This window comes from Pagrus pagrus, assembly GCF_965226575.1.
Source record: "Pagrus pagrus genome assembly, chromosome: 22".
Classification (NCBI taxonomy): Eukaryota; Metazoa; Chordata; class Actinopteri; order Spariformes; family Sparidae; genus Pagrus; species Pagrus pagrus.
Window position 1 is genome coordinate 539,233 of NC_140204.1, and position 17,392 is coordinate 556,624.

Sequence of the window (17,392 nt, forward strand, 5' to 3'; positions counted from 1 at the left end):
TAATTATGCTTTTACACGAAGGTCTGACTCGTGTTGATTCACAAAATAAGCCGAGGTTGCATTTGGGCAACAGTTACACTTTAACTCACATTATTTGGCATTTTAGTGGTTCAGCAACAGCGACACGTGTGTGTGTGTGTGTGTGTGTGTGTGTGTGTGTTACCCAGCAGAGCCTGGAACAGGTCACTCTGGAAGATGTTGAGCAGTTTCTCTGCGCGACCTTTGACCCCTTCAGCAGCTCCGGCCTGACAGGCCTCCATCACCTGCAGAGCACGCTCAGTATCTGAGGAGGGCAACACAGGCATTACTGGACTCTGCTGGACTCTGCTGGACCTGACTGGACCTGACTGGACTCTGCTGGACTCTACTGGACTCTGCTGGATTCTACTGGACCTGACTGGACTCTGCTGGACTCTGCTGGACCTGACTGGACTCTGCTGGACCTGACTGGACTCTGTTGGAATCTGCTGGACTTGACTGGACTCTGCTGGACCTGACTGGACTCTGCTGGACTCTACTGGACCTGACTGGACTCTGCTGGGCCTGACTGGACCTGACTGGACTCTACTGGACCTGACTGGACTCTGCTGGACTCTACTGGACTCTGCTGGACTCTACTGGACCTGACTGGACTCTGCTGGACCTGACTGGACTCTGCTGGACTCTGCTGGACCTGACTGGACTCTGCTGGAATCTGCTGGACTTGACTGGACTCTGCTGGACCTGACTGGACTCTGCTGGACTCTACTGGACCTGACTGGACTCTGCTGGACCTGACTGGACTCTGCTGGACTCTACTGGACCTGACTGGACTCTGCTGGGCCTGACTGGACCTGACTGGACTCTACTGGACCTGACTGGACTCTGCTGGACTCTACTGGACTCTGCTGGACTCTACTGGAGTTCTGTGTACTGTACTTACATACAATCCTGAAGTACTTGCACTCTACTTCTACTCCACTACCTTTATTTAATAACTTTAGTTACTAGTTACTTTACAGATTACTTTCTGCATCTGAGTATTTTTTAATTAATTAATTTCATCACCAGTCATAAATTAAAACAACGTAAAGTAAGTGTAAATATTACTTTAGTTTACTTTTACTGATACTTTACATACTTCAGTACATTAACATCAGATACTTTAATACTTGTACTCGAGTACTTTTCAAGTGTAAATATTACTTTAGTTTACTTTGACTGGTACTTTTCATACTTCAGTACATTAACATCAGATACTTTAATACTTGTACTCGAGTACTTTTCAAGTGTAAATATTACTTTAGTTTACTTTGACTGATACTTTTCATACTTCAGAACATTAACATCAGATACTTTAATACTTGTACTCGAGTACTTTTCAAGTGTAAATATTACTTTAGTTTACTTTTACTGATACTTTTCATACTTCAGTACATTAACATCAGATACTTTAATACTTGTACTCGAGTACTTTTCAAGTGTAAATATTACTTTAGTTTACTTTGACTGGTACTTTTCATACTTCAGTACATTAACATCAGATACTTTAATACTTGTACTCGAGTACTTTTCAAGTGTAAATATTACTTTAGTTTACTTTGACTGATACTTTTCATACTTCAGTACATTAACATCAGATACTTTAATACTTGTACTCGAGTACTTTTCAAGTGTAAATATTACTTTAGTTTACTTTGACTGGTACTTTTCATACTTCAGTACATTAACATCAGATACTTTAATACTTGTACTCGAGTACTTTTCAAGTGTAAATATTACTTTAGTTTACTTTGACTGATACTTTTCATACTTCAGTACATTAACATCAGATACTTTAATACTTGTACTCGAGTACTTTTCAAGTGTAAATATTACTTTAGTTTACTTTGACTGGTACTTTTCATACTTCAGTACATTAACATCAGATACTTTAATACTTGTACTCGAGTACTTTTCAAGTGTAAATATTACTTTAGTTTACTTTGACTGATACTTTTCATACTTCAGTACATTAACATCAGATACTTTAATACTTGTACTCGAGTACTTTTCAAGTGTAAATATTACTTTAGTTTACTTTGACTGGTACTTTTCATACTTCAGTACATTAACATCAGATACTTTAATACTTGTACTCGAGTACTTTTCAAGTGTAAATATTACTTTAGTTTACTTTTACTGATACTTTTCATACTTCAGTACATTAACATCAGATACTTTAATACTTGTACTCGAGTACTTTTCAAGTGTAAACATTAGTTTACTTTGACTGATACTTTTCATACTTCAGAACATTAACATCAGATACTTTAATACTTGTACTCGAGTACTTTTCAAGTGTAAATATTACTTTAGTTTACTTTGACTGATACTTTTCATACTTCAGTACATTAACATCAGATACTTTAATACTTGTACTCGAGTACTTTTCAAGTGTAAATATTACTTTAGTTTACTTTGACTGATACTTTTCATACTTCAGTACATTAACATCAGATACTTAAATACTTGTACTCGAGTACTTTTCAAGTGTAAATATTACTTTAGTTTACTTTGACTGATAATTTTCATACTTCAGTACATTAACATCAGATACTTTAATACTTGTACTCGAGTACTTTTCAAGTGTAAATATTACTTTAGTTTACTTTGACTGATACTTTTCATACTTCAGTACATTAACATCAGATACTTTAATACTTGTACTCGAGTACTTTTCATATGAGCGACTTTTACCAAAGTAATATTATAACACAGTATCTTTACTGGTACTCAAGTACAACGTTAGAGTATTTTTTACATCACTGGTTGTTTGTCAACGCCCTCCCCGACATTTCCTGCCCCTGATTTTCAAAATAAAAGTGCCCTCTGAAGGACACTGAGGACTAAGGATACTGAGGACTCTGAGGACACTGAGGACACTGAGGAATGAGGACACTGAGGACACTGAGGACACTGAGGAATGAGGACACTGAGGATACTGAGGACACTGAGGACTCTGAGGACACTGAGGATACTGAGGACTGAGGATACTGAGGACTTTGAGGACACTGAGGACACTGAGGACTGAGGATACTGAGGACTGAGGATACTGAGGACTCTGAGGACACTTAGGACACTGAGGACTGAGGACTCTGAGGATACTGAGGATACTGAGGACACTGAGGATACTGAGGACTGAGGATACTGGGGACTCTGAGGACACAGGACTTTGAGGACACTGAGGATACTGAGGACTCTGAGGACACTGAGGACTCTGAGGATACTGAGGACTGAGGACACTGAGGATACTGAGGACACTGAGGACTGAGGACACTGGAGACTCTAAGGACTGAATACACTGAGGACACTGAGGATACTGAGGACTCTGAGGACTCTGAGGACACTGAGGACTGAGGATACTGAGGACTCTGGGGACACTGAGGACTGAGGACACTGAGGACTGAGGACTCTGAGGATACTGAGGACACTGAGGACTGAGGACACTGAGGATACTGAGGACACTGAGGACTGAGGACACTGGAGACTCTAAGGACTGAAGACACTGAGGACTGAGGATACTGAGGACTCTGAGGACACTGAGGACTGAGGACACTGAGGATACTGAGGACACTGAGGACTGAGGACACTGGAGACTCTAAGGACTGAAGACACTGAGGACTGAGGATACTGAGGACTCTGAGGACACTGAGAACTGAGGATACTGAGGACTCTGAGGACACTGAGGACTGAGGACACTGAGGACTGAGGACTCTGAGGATACTGAGGACACTGAGGACTGAGGACACTGGAGACTCTAAGGACTGAAGACACTGAGGACACTGAGGATACTGAGGACTCTGAGGACTCTGAGGACACTGAGGACACTGAGGACTGAGGATACTGAGGACACTGAGGACTGAGGACACTGAGGACACTGAGGACTCTGAGGACACTGAGGACTGAGGATACTGAGGACTCTGAGGACACTGAGGACTGAGGATACTGAGGACTCTGAGGACACTGAGGACTGAGGACACTGAGGATACTGAGAACACTGGGGACTCTGAGGACTGAGGACACTGAGGACATGTGTCCATCACAGCTCAACAGGAAGTGACGTGCTGATTGTAAACGTTTGAAAACATCAGTGACATCATCATGTCGGATAAAGATCAGAGACGTGTCACCAGGACGAGACACTCACACTCCACTACAAGTTACACATATGAAGAGTACTCGAGTAAAAGTATCAAAGTATCAGTAATAACCCAGTGACTACCAGAGCCGTGTACAGTCGTCGAGTGAAGGTACAAAACTCAGCTTTTGAAACTGCTTTACTGTAAACGTGTGTTGTCTTTATCATTCTGCTGTTTGACCTGAGAAGTCTGTGTACCTGAAACTGCTTCATGAAATAATGTAGTACTATTGTTAGTATTAGTATTAGTTACATTACATCAGTGCCATCGATGAATCGATCACCAGCTGATGTTCCAGCTGTACTTTTATAAAACGTGTGATTTACTTAAACAAGTAAAGTAACTGAAGTAAAGTAACTGAAGTAGAGTAACTGAAGCTGTCAGTTACTACTGATACTGTAGTACTACAGTATCGTATTGCAGTATTGTGAGTACAGGTCACATGATGCAGCGTCGTGGTTGAAGCTGCTGTCAAACAAACAAACAAACAAACAAACAAACACTCTGAACTGACAACAAGCAGCTTCTTCCTGTTGACATCAGTCAGAGGTCAGAGGTCAGACGATGACATCATCACAGAGTGAATATCAGTGATGACGACACAAAGTGAGGAAGAGGAGCGAAGAGGAGGACAAGTGACACAAACACCCAACAACTACACACACACACACACACACAACTACAACTCATGTTAAGTGTGTGTGTGTGCGTGTGTGTGTGTGTGTGTGAGAGTTATAGCTGCTGATAAAATGGTCTCACCTTCTCTCTTCAGCGGCATGTCGTCTTTCTGATCCACACAAATCCTCTTTAGGGATTTTACAAACACTCACAGTGCATGCTGGGTAATGAAGTCATAATCCCTCCGCTCCCATCGGCCCCCTGTTGCCCCGCCCTCCTGCTGTGCTCTGCCCACAGGATTGGACGAAGCTGTCAGTCAAAGTGTGATTGACAGCTGTTGACGGAAAACAAGTTAAAGAGTAAAGAATAAAACATGAGTTAATGATGATGTCATAATGAGGCTCATGTTAGGATGCTGTGATAAACTCAGTGTGAGTTAAAGAGTCTGTCAAGTGACTCTGAGACAGACGAACCAATCAGTGACGCTTTAAAAGAAAACATCAGAACATAAATCTGTAGTTTAAATAAAATATGAAATCTGTGTTCAGTTCAAACTAGTGACTGAATAACTTAACTGCAGTCTGCAGGATGTGAACGTGTCATGAGGTCCTGCCTGTGTGTGTGTTAGTGTGTGTGTGTGTGTGTGTGTGTGAGATCCAGTCTTTATTATCATTAATACAGGTAATAACATGATGTCTCTGCAGGGTGACAGCTTTACTGAGGCGTAAGGAGCCTGACAGACAGAAACTGGGAGGAGAGGTTTCTAAAAGTAGATTTAGGCCCTGTTAATGAGCGGAGGTGATCAGATCAGTCTGAGAGGATCAATACCTGCTTATTGGTTATGAATTATGTGTTAAAGCCCTCAGTTCTGCCTCTCAGGCTGACGTTGCACTTCAACTCGTTACAAGTTTGTAACTTAAGTTACCACAGACACTAACAGTTACTCAGTGTTCACCTCAGCATGGATACAGGTGAGGTACAGGTGTGTGGCTGCTGGAACCTGTTAGAGGACACGAACAGCAGCAGGGGCTCAGTGGTACCTGCAGGGCAGCGCTCAGGGCGCAGTGTCAGCCGAGGCTCTCTGCGGAGCTGACAGACGCTAAAGTCACAGCTGTCGGGTTAAAACTCAGCCGGACGCTCTCACAGAGTGTGTCGGGGCCCACAGCCGCCGGATGTTTCCCCACACGTCGTTATTTTCTGTGTTTAACAGTTTATTTTTAACCGTGCTCGTGTTTTCAGTCAGGCACCCGTCAGGACGCCTCTCTCCTCGAGCGTTCTCCCGCCTCCCCGATCTGCGACCAGTCACACCACCGCCTGGTTCGAGCGGCCGTCTGATTGGTCGCAGCTCGGGAGAGGCAGGACTGCAGTTCGGCATGTGATTGGCGGGCTGTGTCGTCGCTCACGTGGCCCCGCGGCTGCAGTATAAAAGCGCGGGCTTGGAGTAGGAGCACGGTGAGAAGACACCAACAGCTAGCAGCGGCTAAAAGCTAACGGTTTGGATGAAGTCATCACTCATCGAGCCGCACACACACACTGACACGCGCACTCACACGCACGGGATCTCGTTTCGACGCACACAGCGTGTTTTCGCGCGTGTTCTGTTAGTTGTTTTTCTTTATTGTGTGTGTGTCTGTGTGTGTGTGTGTGTGTGTGTGTGTTAGCGCCACGCTAGCTACTTCCTGCATGTTAGCCGGACGTGGCTAGTTGGAGAAGCTAACTGTTTACCAGTTTGTTACTTGGTCAGTTTGAATTATTCATGACGACGCTCCGTGATTGGTGGAGAGGGAGCCAGGGGCGGGGCTAGCGAGGGGGGAGGGGGAGTTATAAACAGGTCCATTTATGTGTGTGTGGATAATATTGGCAACAACACACACACACACACACGCACACACACTGAGAGGTGGAGGTCTGGACGGCGCGTGGACCGCACACACACAGTGAGTATCAGTGATCCATTATTGATCAGTAACTGTGGAACAGGTGGAAAAGTCCTGCAGTTCAATGTTTTCTTTAGTAGAAGTACAAAAGTACTCACAAAGTAATGAGAGTACTTACTGTTCAGCCTGGTTCATGTTACTGTAATCTATTACTCTGTTGTAGTTACTGATGCATTGACGTGTTGGTGGAGGTCGAAATGACTCAACAGTTGATCAGTTTGATCTATAATCTATATTAATGTGTTGATGACAGGTTGTGTTATTAATGTGAACATGTAAAGTAACTGAAGCTGTCAGAGTAATGTAGTCAAGTACAAGTACCATGTGACTGAACGTGGAAGTACTTGAGTAAAGTACAAGAACCTGAACACTGTGTACTGCGTACCAGTGTATTGATCATGTCATCAGTGATCGTGCTGATTGATTCTATGTGGATCTCAGTCAGTAACCAGTGTACTGAAGCCGTCAGTGTGACAGGTCTGAGTCGTGGCGATGAACCGGACTGTGTTGTCTCTTCGTACAGAACAAACATCGAGTCCACAACGATCAATCAATGAAGAACCTGCAGGTTAACTGATCAATAAGAACCTGGTCCAAATGTTAACTGAGCATCAGTTCATTCAGTCTGCTGTAGTGATGTCATGACGTTGAAATGTCTCATTTTCATCCAGTACATTGAAAATACTGAAATATAAACTTCTATTAAAAGATAAATGTAACAATAAAAAAACAACATTAAATATCAAACATTTAAAAAAGGACGTGTCTGTGCTGAAGAGAAGAGAGCGTTGTGTTAATGCTGCAGTTTACAGTATTCAGACTGTTTCTGACGGTCACACTGGATATGAAGGATGATATTTTTAATGTTTGACGGCTGACGTGTGTCAGAATCTGTGATGGAGAAAAGATCACAGATGTAGAAATGTTGACCACATTAAGTCCGGTGAGGAGCAGGGCCTCATCCATCAATCTGCTCATTACTGCTGCGGCTAATAAATAAAAAGTGTGAGAAATCAAGAGTGACGTCTTCAGACAAACTCACAGTCTTCACCTGCAGTCACAGTACTGGACTGATTGTAGCTGTAGTGTGGAGTCAGTGATCTACAGTCACATCTCGACAACAACAGTAACTCATCAACTACACTCTGGTGACGTGAGCTAAAATCTGACGAGTTGATTCATATTATAACATTTTTATACCATAGAAACGTATAAATCAGTCCAACATTAACTAAAGTTAAAGGTCATACAGAATTCACAAGTAACTTGTCCTTATGACACTCATCTCAAGATTATTAATATTGTTGTTGTTGTTGTTGATGAGTTGTCTGATGGTGGATTCTGTCACACTTACTGCTGTGAAGGAACATTGTGATTGGATAATTAGTTGATTGATCGTTTCAGCTCTACTCTCTAATCATCAAATCATTTCTGTCGTCTCTGTTGTGATGAGCTGGTGAATCTGATTGGCTTTGCCTCCTGACCCCTCCCCTCTCTCTGTAGGTCTCTGTGATTGGCTGATCCGTCTCCACGTGGAAGATGATCAGGATGTCATTGGACAAAGAGACTGTCCTCCCTCGCGAGATCAGCCCCGCCTTCCCCGCCACCGTCGGCCTATCAGAGCAGCCGCAGCTGGCTAAGCCCCACCCCCTTCGTCCTAAAAATGGCCTCCATCCGCCCAGCAACGGTCAGCCCCCCCTCACCGCCCCCGCTGTCCCCGCTCAGCGAATCGCAAAGAGGCGGTACTCCATGGGTGTCGGCTTCAAGGGGCTGGCCAAGCGCCGGCGCCGCGCCAACAGTGACAGCCAATCAGAGCCCGTTCTGCCCAGTCACTTCCTGTTGGGTGGGAACATTTTTGACCCGCTGAACCTCAACTCGCTATTGGACGAAGACGTCAACAAGTGAGACACCATGTTTAATTGATTAATCGATTAAGCTTCAGTCATGTGATAAAATCTGCTGCTGTGACGATTCAGGAGATTAATTTATTAAAAACAGGTGTAGATACAAACTGCTCTTTGAAGACGACACTTGGACTTCAATCAACCAGGCAATCTAAAATAATAGCCCAGTAACGGCCCAGTAACGGTCCAGTAACGGTCCAGTAATGCCCAGTAACGGCCCAGTAACGGCCCAGTAACAGCCCAGTAATGCCCAGTAACGGCCCAGTAACGGCCCAGTAACAGCAGACTCAAACTCCTCCTTTCCTCCTCAGAGCGACTAATCAGGAGACCCCTAAGTGCTCGCCCCTGCCGTCACGTGGAGGAGACCCTGTAGAGATCCTGGTTCCCCGTGACATCACCGACCCCCTGAACCTGAAGGGAAGGGGCGGGGACGGGGAGGGCGAGGGGGGAGTCCTGCTGTCCCCCCTGAAGTCCAGGAGGAGACACAGGAACAGACACCACGGAGGAGGGGGAGGAGAGAGGGAGGTGATACCTGCCCGACTGTTTCCCTCCACAGTCGGACTCACAGGTGAGACTTACTGACACCTGATGGACACTGCATGACACTACAACCACTGATACATGACGCGGGGGAGTTAAAGGGGGACACAAGGGGAGGGAGGTGAGGTGGTTTGGCTCTGGACTGAGAAGTGATGAAGCTGACAGAAACAGTTAATGATACTTAATGTACATAATATCTACATTTTAACGATCAATATAAGTTTTATTAGTTTCATGAACATAAAGTGATGCCTGAACAGGCTTTAATTTGAGCTGCTATGATTTCTACAGACCACCAGATGTCACTGTTCTGTTTGTTATGACCCAGACTGAATGAATTCACTCAAAGACAGAAAGAAGTTCATGGAGAACATTTGCTGAATTTACAAGAAGGAACAAATAAGTCAGAATCTGAGTTTCACACAGTTTATAAAGTTTGTTTTAACTCAACAACTCTTAAAATCACCACATTTGTTAAGGGAGTCTGGTGATGCTGTGGTATTAGTTGTTCTTATGGTGTTGTGGTTGTGCAGTTCCTCTCCTGACCACAGACGGCAGTGTTTCAGCGTCTCCTCTCCCCTGTGAACTCAACACGGCCATCACCTGTCGAGATGATGTAGCCCCGCCCCCCATCCTCCCCAGGAGACACACCCACCCTCTGCCAGGCCACACCCACAAGCCTGGTAACCAGCGCGATGGTCGCCAACGGAGACGGCGCCGCACCACCTCAGCGAGGTCGGCAGATTCCATGGCGACCACAGTGACCACAGCTCAACCAACCAAGTTCCAGACGCCGCTGGTGGGAGGGGCTAAAGGTGGCAGGTGAGTTCAGTCTGAAAACAGAAGCAGGCTCAGCTGACAAGATGTCCGACTGTTGAGCAGTTAGATAAACATGTTTGTCGGAGCTGAATGTGCCCCTCAAGTGATTCAGAACGCTGTGTTATGATTTGCTGCCTGGTCACCTGTGTGCTGCCCCCTGCAGGTGTGGAGGACCACAGCCCGGCTCCAGTCAGACACCAATGAAGAAGAAGGACAAACACCGCTACCAGTACGGCAACCACAGCTGTTACTACGGCTACCACGGTTTCTACGGCGATGGCTGGGAGGGGCGGGTCGGTGCGGAGGACGACCCGCGGCTCCGCCTCCTGGAAGCAGATTGGTTCGGAGACAAGAGGGTGCTGGACGTGGGCTGCGGCACCGGTCACATGACCCTCGCCATCGCCCGCAGGTTTGACCCCGCCCACATCCTGGGGGTGGAGCTAGATGAGCGATTGGTACATGCTGCCAAGCAGAACATTAAGCACTTCCTGTCACATGACCTGGTGGTGGATGAGAGGAGGAGGAGGAGGAGGGGAGGAGAGAGGGTAAAGGGGGAGAAGATGGAGGAGAAGAAGATGGAGGAGGAGGAGGTGATGGAGGAGGTCCAGCAGGCTCTGTCCCTCCTCTCCTTCCCCCTGTCGTTCAGGGTGAGTCGAGGTCCTCTCTCTGCTCCTCCCCTCCTCCTCCCCCCATCATCGTCATCATCATCTTCATCATCGTCAGCGTCCAGGTTCCCCAACAACATCACCTTCATCCAGGTGAGTCTCCTTCAGCTCCTCTGACATCATCATCACTGTGACATCATCACCGCTGTGACTCCTCCCACAGGGCGACTATGTGTCAGAGCAGGAGGCGTGGCCTGGCCGGGGTCAGTATGATGTCATCATGTGTCTGGGCGTGACCAAGTGGGTGCAGCTGCAGTCAGGTGATGTGGGCGTGGTCAGGCTGTTCAGACGGGCCTATCAGAGCCTGTCGCCGGGCGGATTATTCATCCTGGAGCCTCAACCATGGAGCAGCTACAGCCGCAGCAAGAGAGCCTCGGTACATTCACACCTGTATACACACCTGGATCACCTGATCTGTATACACACACCTGTACAGAGGTAAAGGATGTTTGTTTGTTTGTTTGTTTGTTTGTTTGTTTAGGAGTCGACCTGTCGTCACTACAGGACGGTCAGATTGAGACCTGAACACTTCACCTGTTACCTGACGGACAGTGTGGGCTTCACCTCATACCAACTGCTCACACACACAGGTACACACACGCGCACACACATGCACACACGCACACACACTAGTGTTGTCACGATACCAACATGTTGGTATCGGTACCGGTACCAACATGTATTTAGATACTTTACGATACTTTTTCAAAGAAAAAGAGAACGCAAAAAATGTCATTACTTTACTTCTTTATTTTAATAGAAAATCTAAGAACAATAACATATTAGTCAGTAAATAAAATAAAATACCACAAAGACAAGCTTTTCTAATGCGCACAGTTTTCTCTCTATCGGACCAGAAGCACCAGACCTCTGCAGTGAAAAATAAAATGAAGGTGATACATTTGTCATACAAGCTGAGGCCTTAATTACATTGAGATACATAACCTAAAAAATATGTTCATTAGATGTAGCCTGTCTTAAGTAGGACCAATGTCTTTAAATGGTATGTTACTAGTCTTTATAACTATTAAATGGCTAAATGTGTATGTAAAAGTTTGTTACTTTGTAAAGATCATGCATGTAAATCAGCTCTGGAAAAACATTAAGGGACCACTTCAGATTTATTGTAAATCAGCATGTCTACATGTATGGGAAAAAGTTTAAAAATCACTGTGAAAATATAAATATAATTAAAGCTGCAGGCAGCGATGAACGGGCCCTCGCCCCCCCACGTACATCGGGCCGTGGCGCCGTCGGAGGGCAGACGCAGAGGGCAAGTCTGTCCACTATGTGGCCCGAGAGCTCACCCATCAATTATACGTCATGTTGTAATGTGTGATTTGGAGAAAACAGCCTGTGAATGTCATGTAAACTGGATGATGTTTGTCGTCACAGCACATAGCTGAGCGAAAGATAGCGCCTCAGTCAGCTTCTGTCAGAAATGCATGTATGTTATGTGTGAGAGAGTGTGTGTGTGTGTGTCTTTTGGTTTCACTTCTGTTTTGTTGTGCTTGCTTTTATTGTGTGAAGCTCTTTGTGCTACATTGTATTTGTATTAAATGTGCGATATAAATGACGTCTGATTGATTGATATCAGGCTGACCCACAACACAACGTAGCCACCTAGTGGACAGTTTGTGTCCAACACACACCACACACTGACATGGCTCTTACAGTGGCCAAGCACTGAAAGTTCAGACTGTGATGCCCACCAGGAATAACGTAGGCAAAAGCTTTTTACAACTCTTCATCATCAAGGTATGAGGATGAGTCTTAGTCTGTGAAGTCTGTGGCGTTAAATCTGTAGGGCAACTTAATTAAAGTACGAGCCATGGAAATGGGTGGAAATGGCTGCAACATCTCAACTTTGAACAAAAATGGCAAACTTCCCGTTGGACTGAGGTTGTGGGTCAAAGAGGCTCTTTTGTGCGTTTGGTCACGATACTTAAGCGTGCCGAAATTTGTTAGTGTATGTGCATGTAGGAGGCGGGGCTTCAAGTTTGACAAAATGGCCGCTGTGAACCAAAGTGGCCGACTTCCTGTTGGACTGAGGGTTTCGGTGCCGAGGGGTATTTTGTGCGTCTGGTCATGATACATATGTATATCGGAGGCAAAAGCTTTTGACAAGGTGTCATCATCAAGGTCTGAAGATGATATTTAGTGAGTGTGAAGTCTGTGGCGTTAAATCTGTAGGACTAGCCATAAGGGGACATTAGGGGGCGCTACTGAGCTATCGTGCTGCACATGAGGGCAGTTGTAGTATTGAATTAACGTACTCCTGTGTAACGAGCTACGGGCCAAATCTGGTGACCCATGACTCATGCAGCCAGTGTAGTTACATGATCCCAACATGATTTTGAGTCAACTGATCACATGACCTGGAAGCTATTGAGCTAACATGCTAATATTTGCTAAAAATGCTAATATTTGCTAATAAAAATTAATAAAACTTATGAACAGATGTAAAAGGTAAAAACAAGAGGTGTATCTCATGCAGCCAGTGTAGTTACATGATCCCAACATGATTTTGAGTCGATTGATCACATGACCTGGGAGCTATTGAGCTAACATGCTAATATTTACATATAAAAATTAATAAAAATTAACAAAAAATATGAAAAGATGTAAAACGTAAAAACAAGAGGCGTATCTCATGCAGCCAGTGTAGTTACATGATCCCAACATGATTTTGAGTCAATTGATCACATGACCTGGGAGCTATTGAGCTATTGAGCTAACATGCTAATATTTACATATAAAAATGTATACAAATTAATAAAAATTAATAAAAAATATGAAAAGATGTAAAATGTAAAAACAAGAGGCGTATCTCATGCAGCCAGTGTAGTTACATGATCCCACACTGATTTTGAGTCAATTGTTCACATGACCTGGAAGCTATTGAGCTAACATGCTAATATTTGCTAAAAATGCTAATATTTGCTAATAAAAATTAATAAAACTTATGAACAGATGTAAAAGGTAAAAACAAGAGGTGTATCTCATGCAGCCAGTGTAGTTACATGATCCCAACATGATTTTGAGTCGATTGATCACATGACCTGGAAGCTATTGAGCTAACATGCTAATTTTGCATATAAAAATGAATAAAAAATATGAAAAATTATGAACAGATGTTAAACGTTAAAACAAGAGGCGTATCTCATGCAGCCAGTGTAGTTACATGATCCCAACATGACTTTGAGTCGATTGATCACATGACCTGGAAGCTATTGAGCTAACATGCTAATATTTGCATATAAAAATTAATAAAAAATATGAAAAGATGTAAAACGTAAAAACAAGAGGTGTATCTCATGCAGCCAGTGTAGTTACATGATCCCAACATGATTTTGAGTCGATTGATCACATGACCTGGAAGCTATTGAGCTAACATGCTAATATTTACATATAAAAATTAATAAAAATTAACAAAAAATATGAAAAGATGTAAAACGTAAAAACAAGAGGCGTATCTCATGCAGCCAGTGTAGTTACATGATCCCACACTGATTTTGAGTCAATTGATCACATGACCTGGGAGCTATTGAGCTAACATGCTAATATTTACATATAAAAATTTAAATAATTAACAAAAAATATGAAAAGATGTTAAACGTAAAAACAAGAGGCGTATCTCATGCAGCCAGTGTAGTTACATGATCCCACACTGATTTTGAGTCAATTGTTCACATGACCTGGAAGCTATTGAGCTAACATGCTATTATTTACATATAAAAATTAATAAAAATTAACAAAAAATATGAAAAGATGTAAAACATAAAAACAAGAGGCGTATCTCATGCAGCCAGTGTAGTTACATGATCCCACACTGATTTTGAGTCAATTGTTCACATGACCTGGAAGCTATTGAGCTAACATGCTAATATTTACATATAAAAATTAATAAAAATTAACAAAAAATATGAAAAGATGTAAAACATAAAAACAAGAGGCGTATCTCATGCAGCCAGTGTAGTTACATGATCCCACACTGATTTTGAGTCAATTGATCACATGGCCTGGAAGCTATTGAGCTAAAATGCTAATATTTGCTAAAAATGCTAATATTTGCTAATAAAAGTTAATAAAAAATTATGAACAGATGTTAAACGTTAAAACAAGAGGCGTATCTCATGCAGCCAGTGTAGTTACATGATCCCAACATGACTTTGAGTCGATTGATCACATGACCTGGAAGCTATTGAGCTAACATGCTAATATTTGCATATAAAAATTAATAAAAAATATGAAAAGATGTAAAACGTAAAAACAAGAGGCGTATCTCATGCAGCCAGTGTAGTTACATGATCCCAACATGATTTTGAGTCGATTGATCACATGACCTGGAAGCTATTGAGCTAACATGCTAATATTTGCTAAAAATGCTAATATTTGCTAATAAAAATTATGAACAGATGTAAAAGGTAAAAACAAGAGGTGTCTCTCATGCAGCCAGTGTAGTTACATGATCCCAACATGATTTTGAGTCAATTGATCACATGACCTGGAAGCTATTGAGCTAACATGCTAATATTTACATATAAAAATTAATAAAAATTAACAAAAAATATGAAAAGATGTAAAACGTAAAAACAAGAGGCGTATCTCATGCAGCCAGTGTAGTTACATGATCCCACACTGATTTTGAGTCAATTGATCACATGACCTGGGAGCTATTGAGCTAACATGCTAATATTTACATTTAAAAATTTAAATAATTAACAAAAAATATGAAAAGATGTTAAACGTAAAAACAAGAGGCGTATCTCATGCAGCCAGTGTAGTTACATGATCCCACACTGATTTTGAGTCAATTGTTCACATGACCTGGAAGCTATTGAGCTAACATGCTAATATTTACATATAAAAATTAATAAAAATTAACAAAAAATATGAAAAGATGTAAAACATAAAAACAAGAGGCGTATCTCATTCAGCCAGTGTAGTTACATGATCCCACACTGATTTTGAGTCAATTGTTCACATGACCTGGAAGCTATTGAGCTAACATGCTAATATTTACATATAAAAATTAATAAAAATTAACAAAAAATATGAAAAGATGTGAAACATAAAAACAAGAGGCGTATCTCATGCAGCCAGTGTAGTTACATGATCCCACACTGATTTTGAGTCAATTGATCACATGGCCTGGAAGCTATTGAGCTAAAATGCTAATATTTGCTAAAAATGCTAATATTTGCTAATAAAAGTTAATAAAAAATTATGAACAGATGTTAAACGTTAAAACAAGAGGCGTATCTCATGCAGCCAGTGTAGTTACATGATCCCACACTGATTTTGAGTCAATTGTTCACATGACCTGGAAGCTATTGAGCTAACATGCTAACATTTACATATAAAAATTAATAAAAATTAACAAAAAATATGAAAAGATGTAAAACATAAAAACAAGAGGCGTATCTCATGCAGCCAGTGTAGTTACATGATCCCACACTGATTTTGAGTCAATTGATCACATGGCCTGGAAGCTATTGAGCTAAAATGCTAATATTTGCTAAAAATGCTAATATTTGCTAATAAAAGTTAATAAAAAATTATGAACAGATGTTAAACGTTAAAACAAGAGGCGTATCTCATGCAGCCAGTGTAGTTAAAAAAAAAAATATATATATATATACAGTTCATATTAAATGATGATGATAATAATAATAATAATATATAGAATAAAGAAAGGAAAAACAACAACAACAACAATATTATACCATAGCAGTAATGGTTGTGGTCAGCTCTCTCCCTCTCTCTCTCCCTCTCTCCACACACACACACACACATCAGGACCTTTGATCTGACTGTATACTGTTTGTGGTGTGTGTGTGTGTGTGTGTGTGTGTTTGTGTCCAGGTAACAAGCGGCCGGTCTACCTGTTCCACAAAGGCCTCGCCAAGAGGAAGTGAGGTCAGCGGGACAGGAAATGACACGTCTCTCTCTGAGGCTTTGCAGGAAGTGCGTCCTATCCTGTTTCCACGGCGACAAGCCTGGACTGTGACTGACAGGTGGAGAGGGGACGGAGCAGACGAGGATAGACTTCATCTGATTGGACAGCAGGGCTTCTGTGACTCTGATTGGTTGAGACAGGCTCATCAAGCCAAAGCAAAGGATTGTGGGGGATTGTCCCGCCCCATGGGACCTGTGGTCCTGGACTCTGATTGGACACTGACAGGAAGTGACACGTCAGCGTTTTTTGTTTTTCTTTTCAAACATTTCATTGTTTACTGTGAAAATAAAGTTATTGATCCTTTATTATTGATCTGCAGGTGATTGATCCTTTATTACTGATCTGCAGGTGATTGATCCTTTATTATTGATCTGTAGGTGATTGATCCTTTATTACTGATCTGCAGGTGATTGATCCTTTATTACTGATCTGCAGGTGATTGATCCTTTATTATTGATCTGCAGGTGATTGATCCTTTATTACTGATCTGCAGGTGATTGATCCTTTATTACTGATCTGCAGGTGATTGATCCTTTATTATTTATCTGCAGGTGATTGATCCTTTATTACTGATCTGCAGGTGATTGATCCTTTATTACTGATCTGCAGGTGATTGATCCTTTATAATTTTTCTGCAGGTGATTGATCCTTTATTACTGATCTGCAGGTGATTGATCATTTATTATTGATCTGCAGGTCATCAGATTTAATATCTAGTAAACAGATTCAGTGAGTTTTCAAAGTAAAGTCTTTAATGAAAACAAGATTACAGAGAAAAGTTAATGAC

At 42.3% G+C, this 17,392-nt stretch overlaps 2 protein-coding genes across 7 annotated transcripts in view; one reads left to right on the forward strand and one right to left on the reverse strand.

Annotated features, from left to right (window-relative positions):
• The window catches only part of dlg4b (discs, large homolog 4b), a 175,659-nt gene extending 170,629 nt beyond the window's left edge, over positions 1–5,030 (reverse strand). Inside the window, exons 1-2 of one of the 3 annotated variants that reach the window (XM_084344113.1) lie at positions 4,920–5,030; positions 164–283 (exon numbers count right to left, since the gene is read on the reverse strand). In XM_084344113.1, the coding sequence (XP_084200239.1) occupies positions 164–283; positions 4,920–4,938 (139 nt within the window). In that variant the 5' untranslated portion in view covers positions 4,939–5,030. Of the gene's footprint in view, positions 1–163; positions 613–4,919 lie in introns of those variants that run through there. The other 2 variants (XM_084344119.1, XM_084344114.1) reach the window with 2 other exon arrangements.
• LOC311251623 (7SK snRNA methylphosphate capping enzyme-like) overlaps positions 1–16,910 on the forward strand; it is a 35,145-nt gene extending 18,235 nt beyond the window's left edge. The window contains exons 1-8 of one of the 4 annotated variants that reach the window (XM_084344124.1): positions 6,129–6,230; positions 8,219–8,616; positions 8,931–9,187; positions 9,693–9,981; positions 10,142–10,736; positions 10,807–11,019; positions 11,125–11,233; positions 16,512–16,910. In XM_084344124.1, coding sequence (XP_084200250.1) covers positions 8,255–8,616; positions 8,931–9,187; positions 9,693–9,981; positions 10,142–10,736; positions 10,807–11,019; positions 11,125–11,233; positions 16,512–16,564 — 1,878 coding nt within the window. In that variant the 5' untranslated portion in view covers positions 6,129–6,230; positions 8,219–8,254 and the 3' untranslated portion in view covers positions 16,565–16,910. Of the gene's footprint in view, positions 1–6,128; positions 6,716–8,218; positions 8,617–8,930; positions 9,188–9,692; positions 9,982–10,141; positions 10,737–10,806; positions 11,020–11,124; positions 11,234–16,511 lie in introns of those variants that run through there. The other 3 variants (XM_084344123.1, XM_084344122.1, XM_084344125.1) reach the window with 3 other exon arrangements.
• The last annotated feature ends 482 nt before the right edge of the window (positions 16,911–17,392 follow it).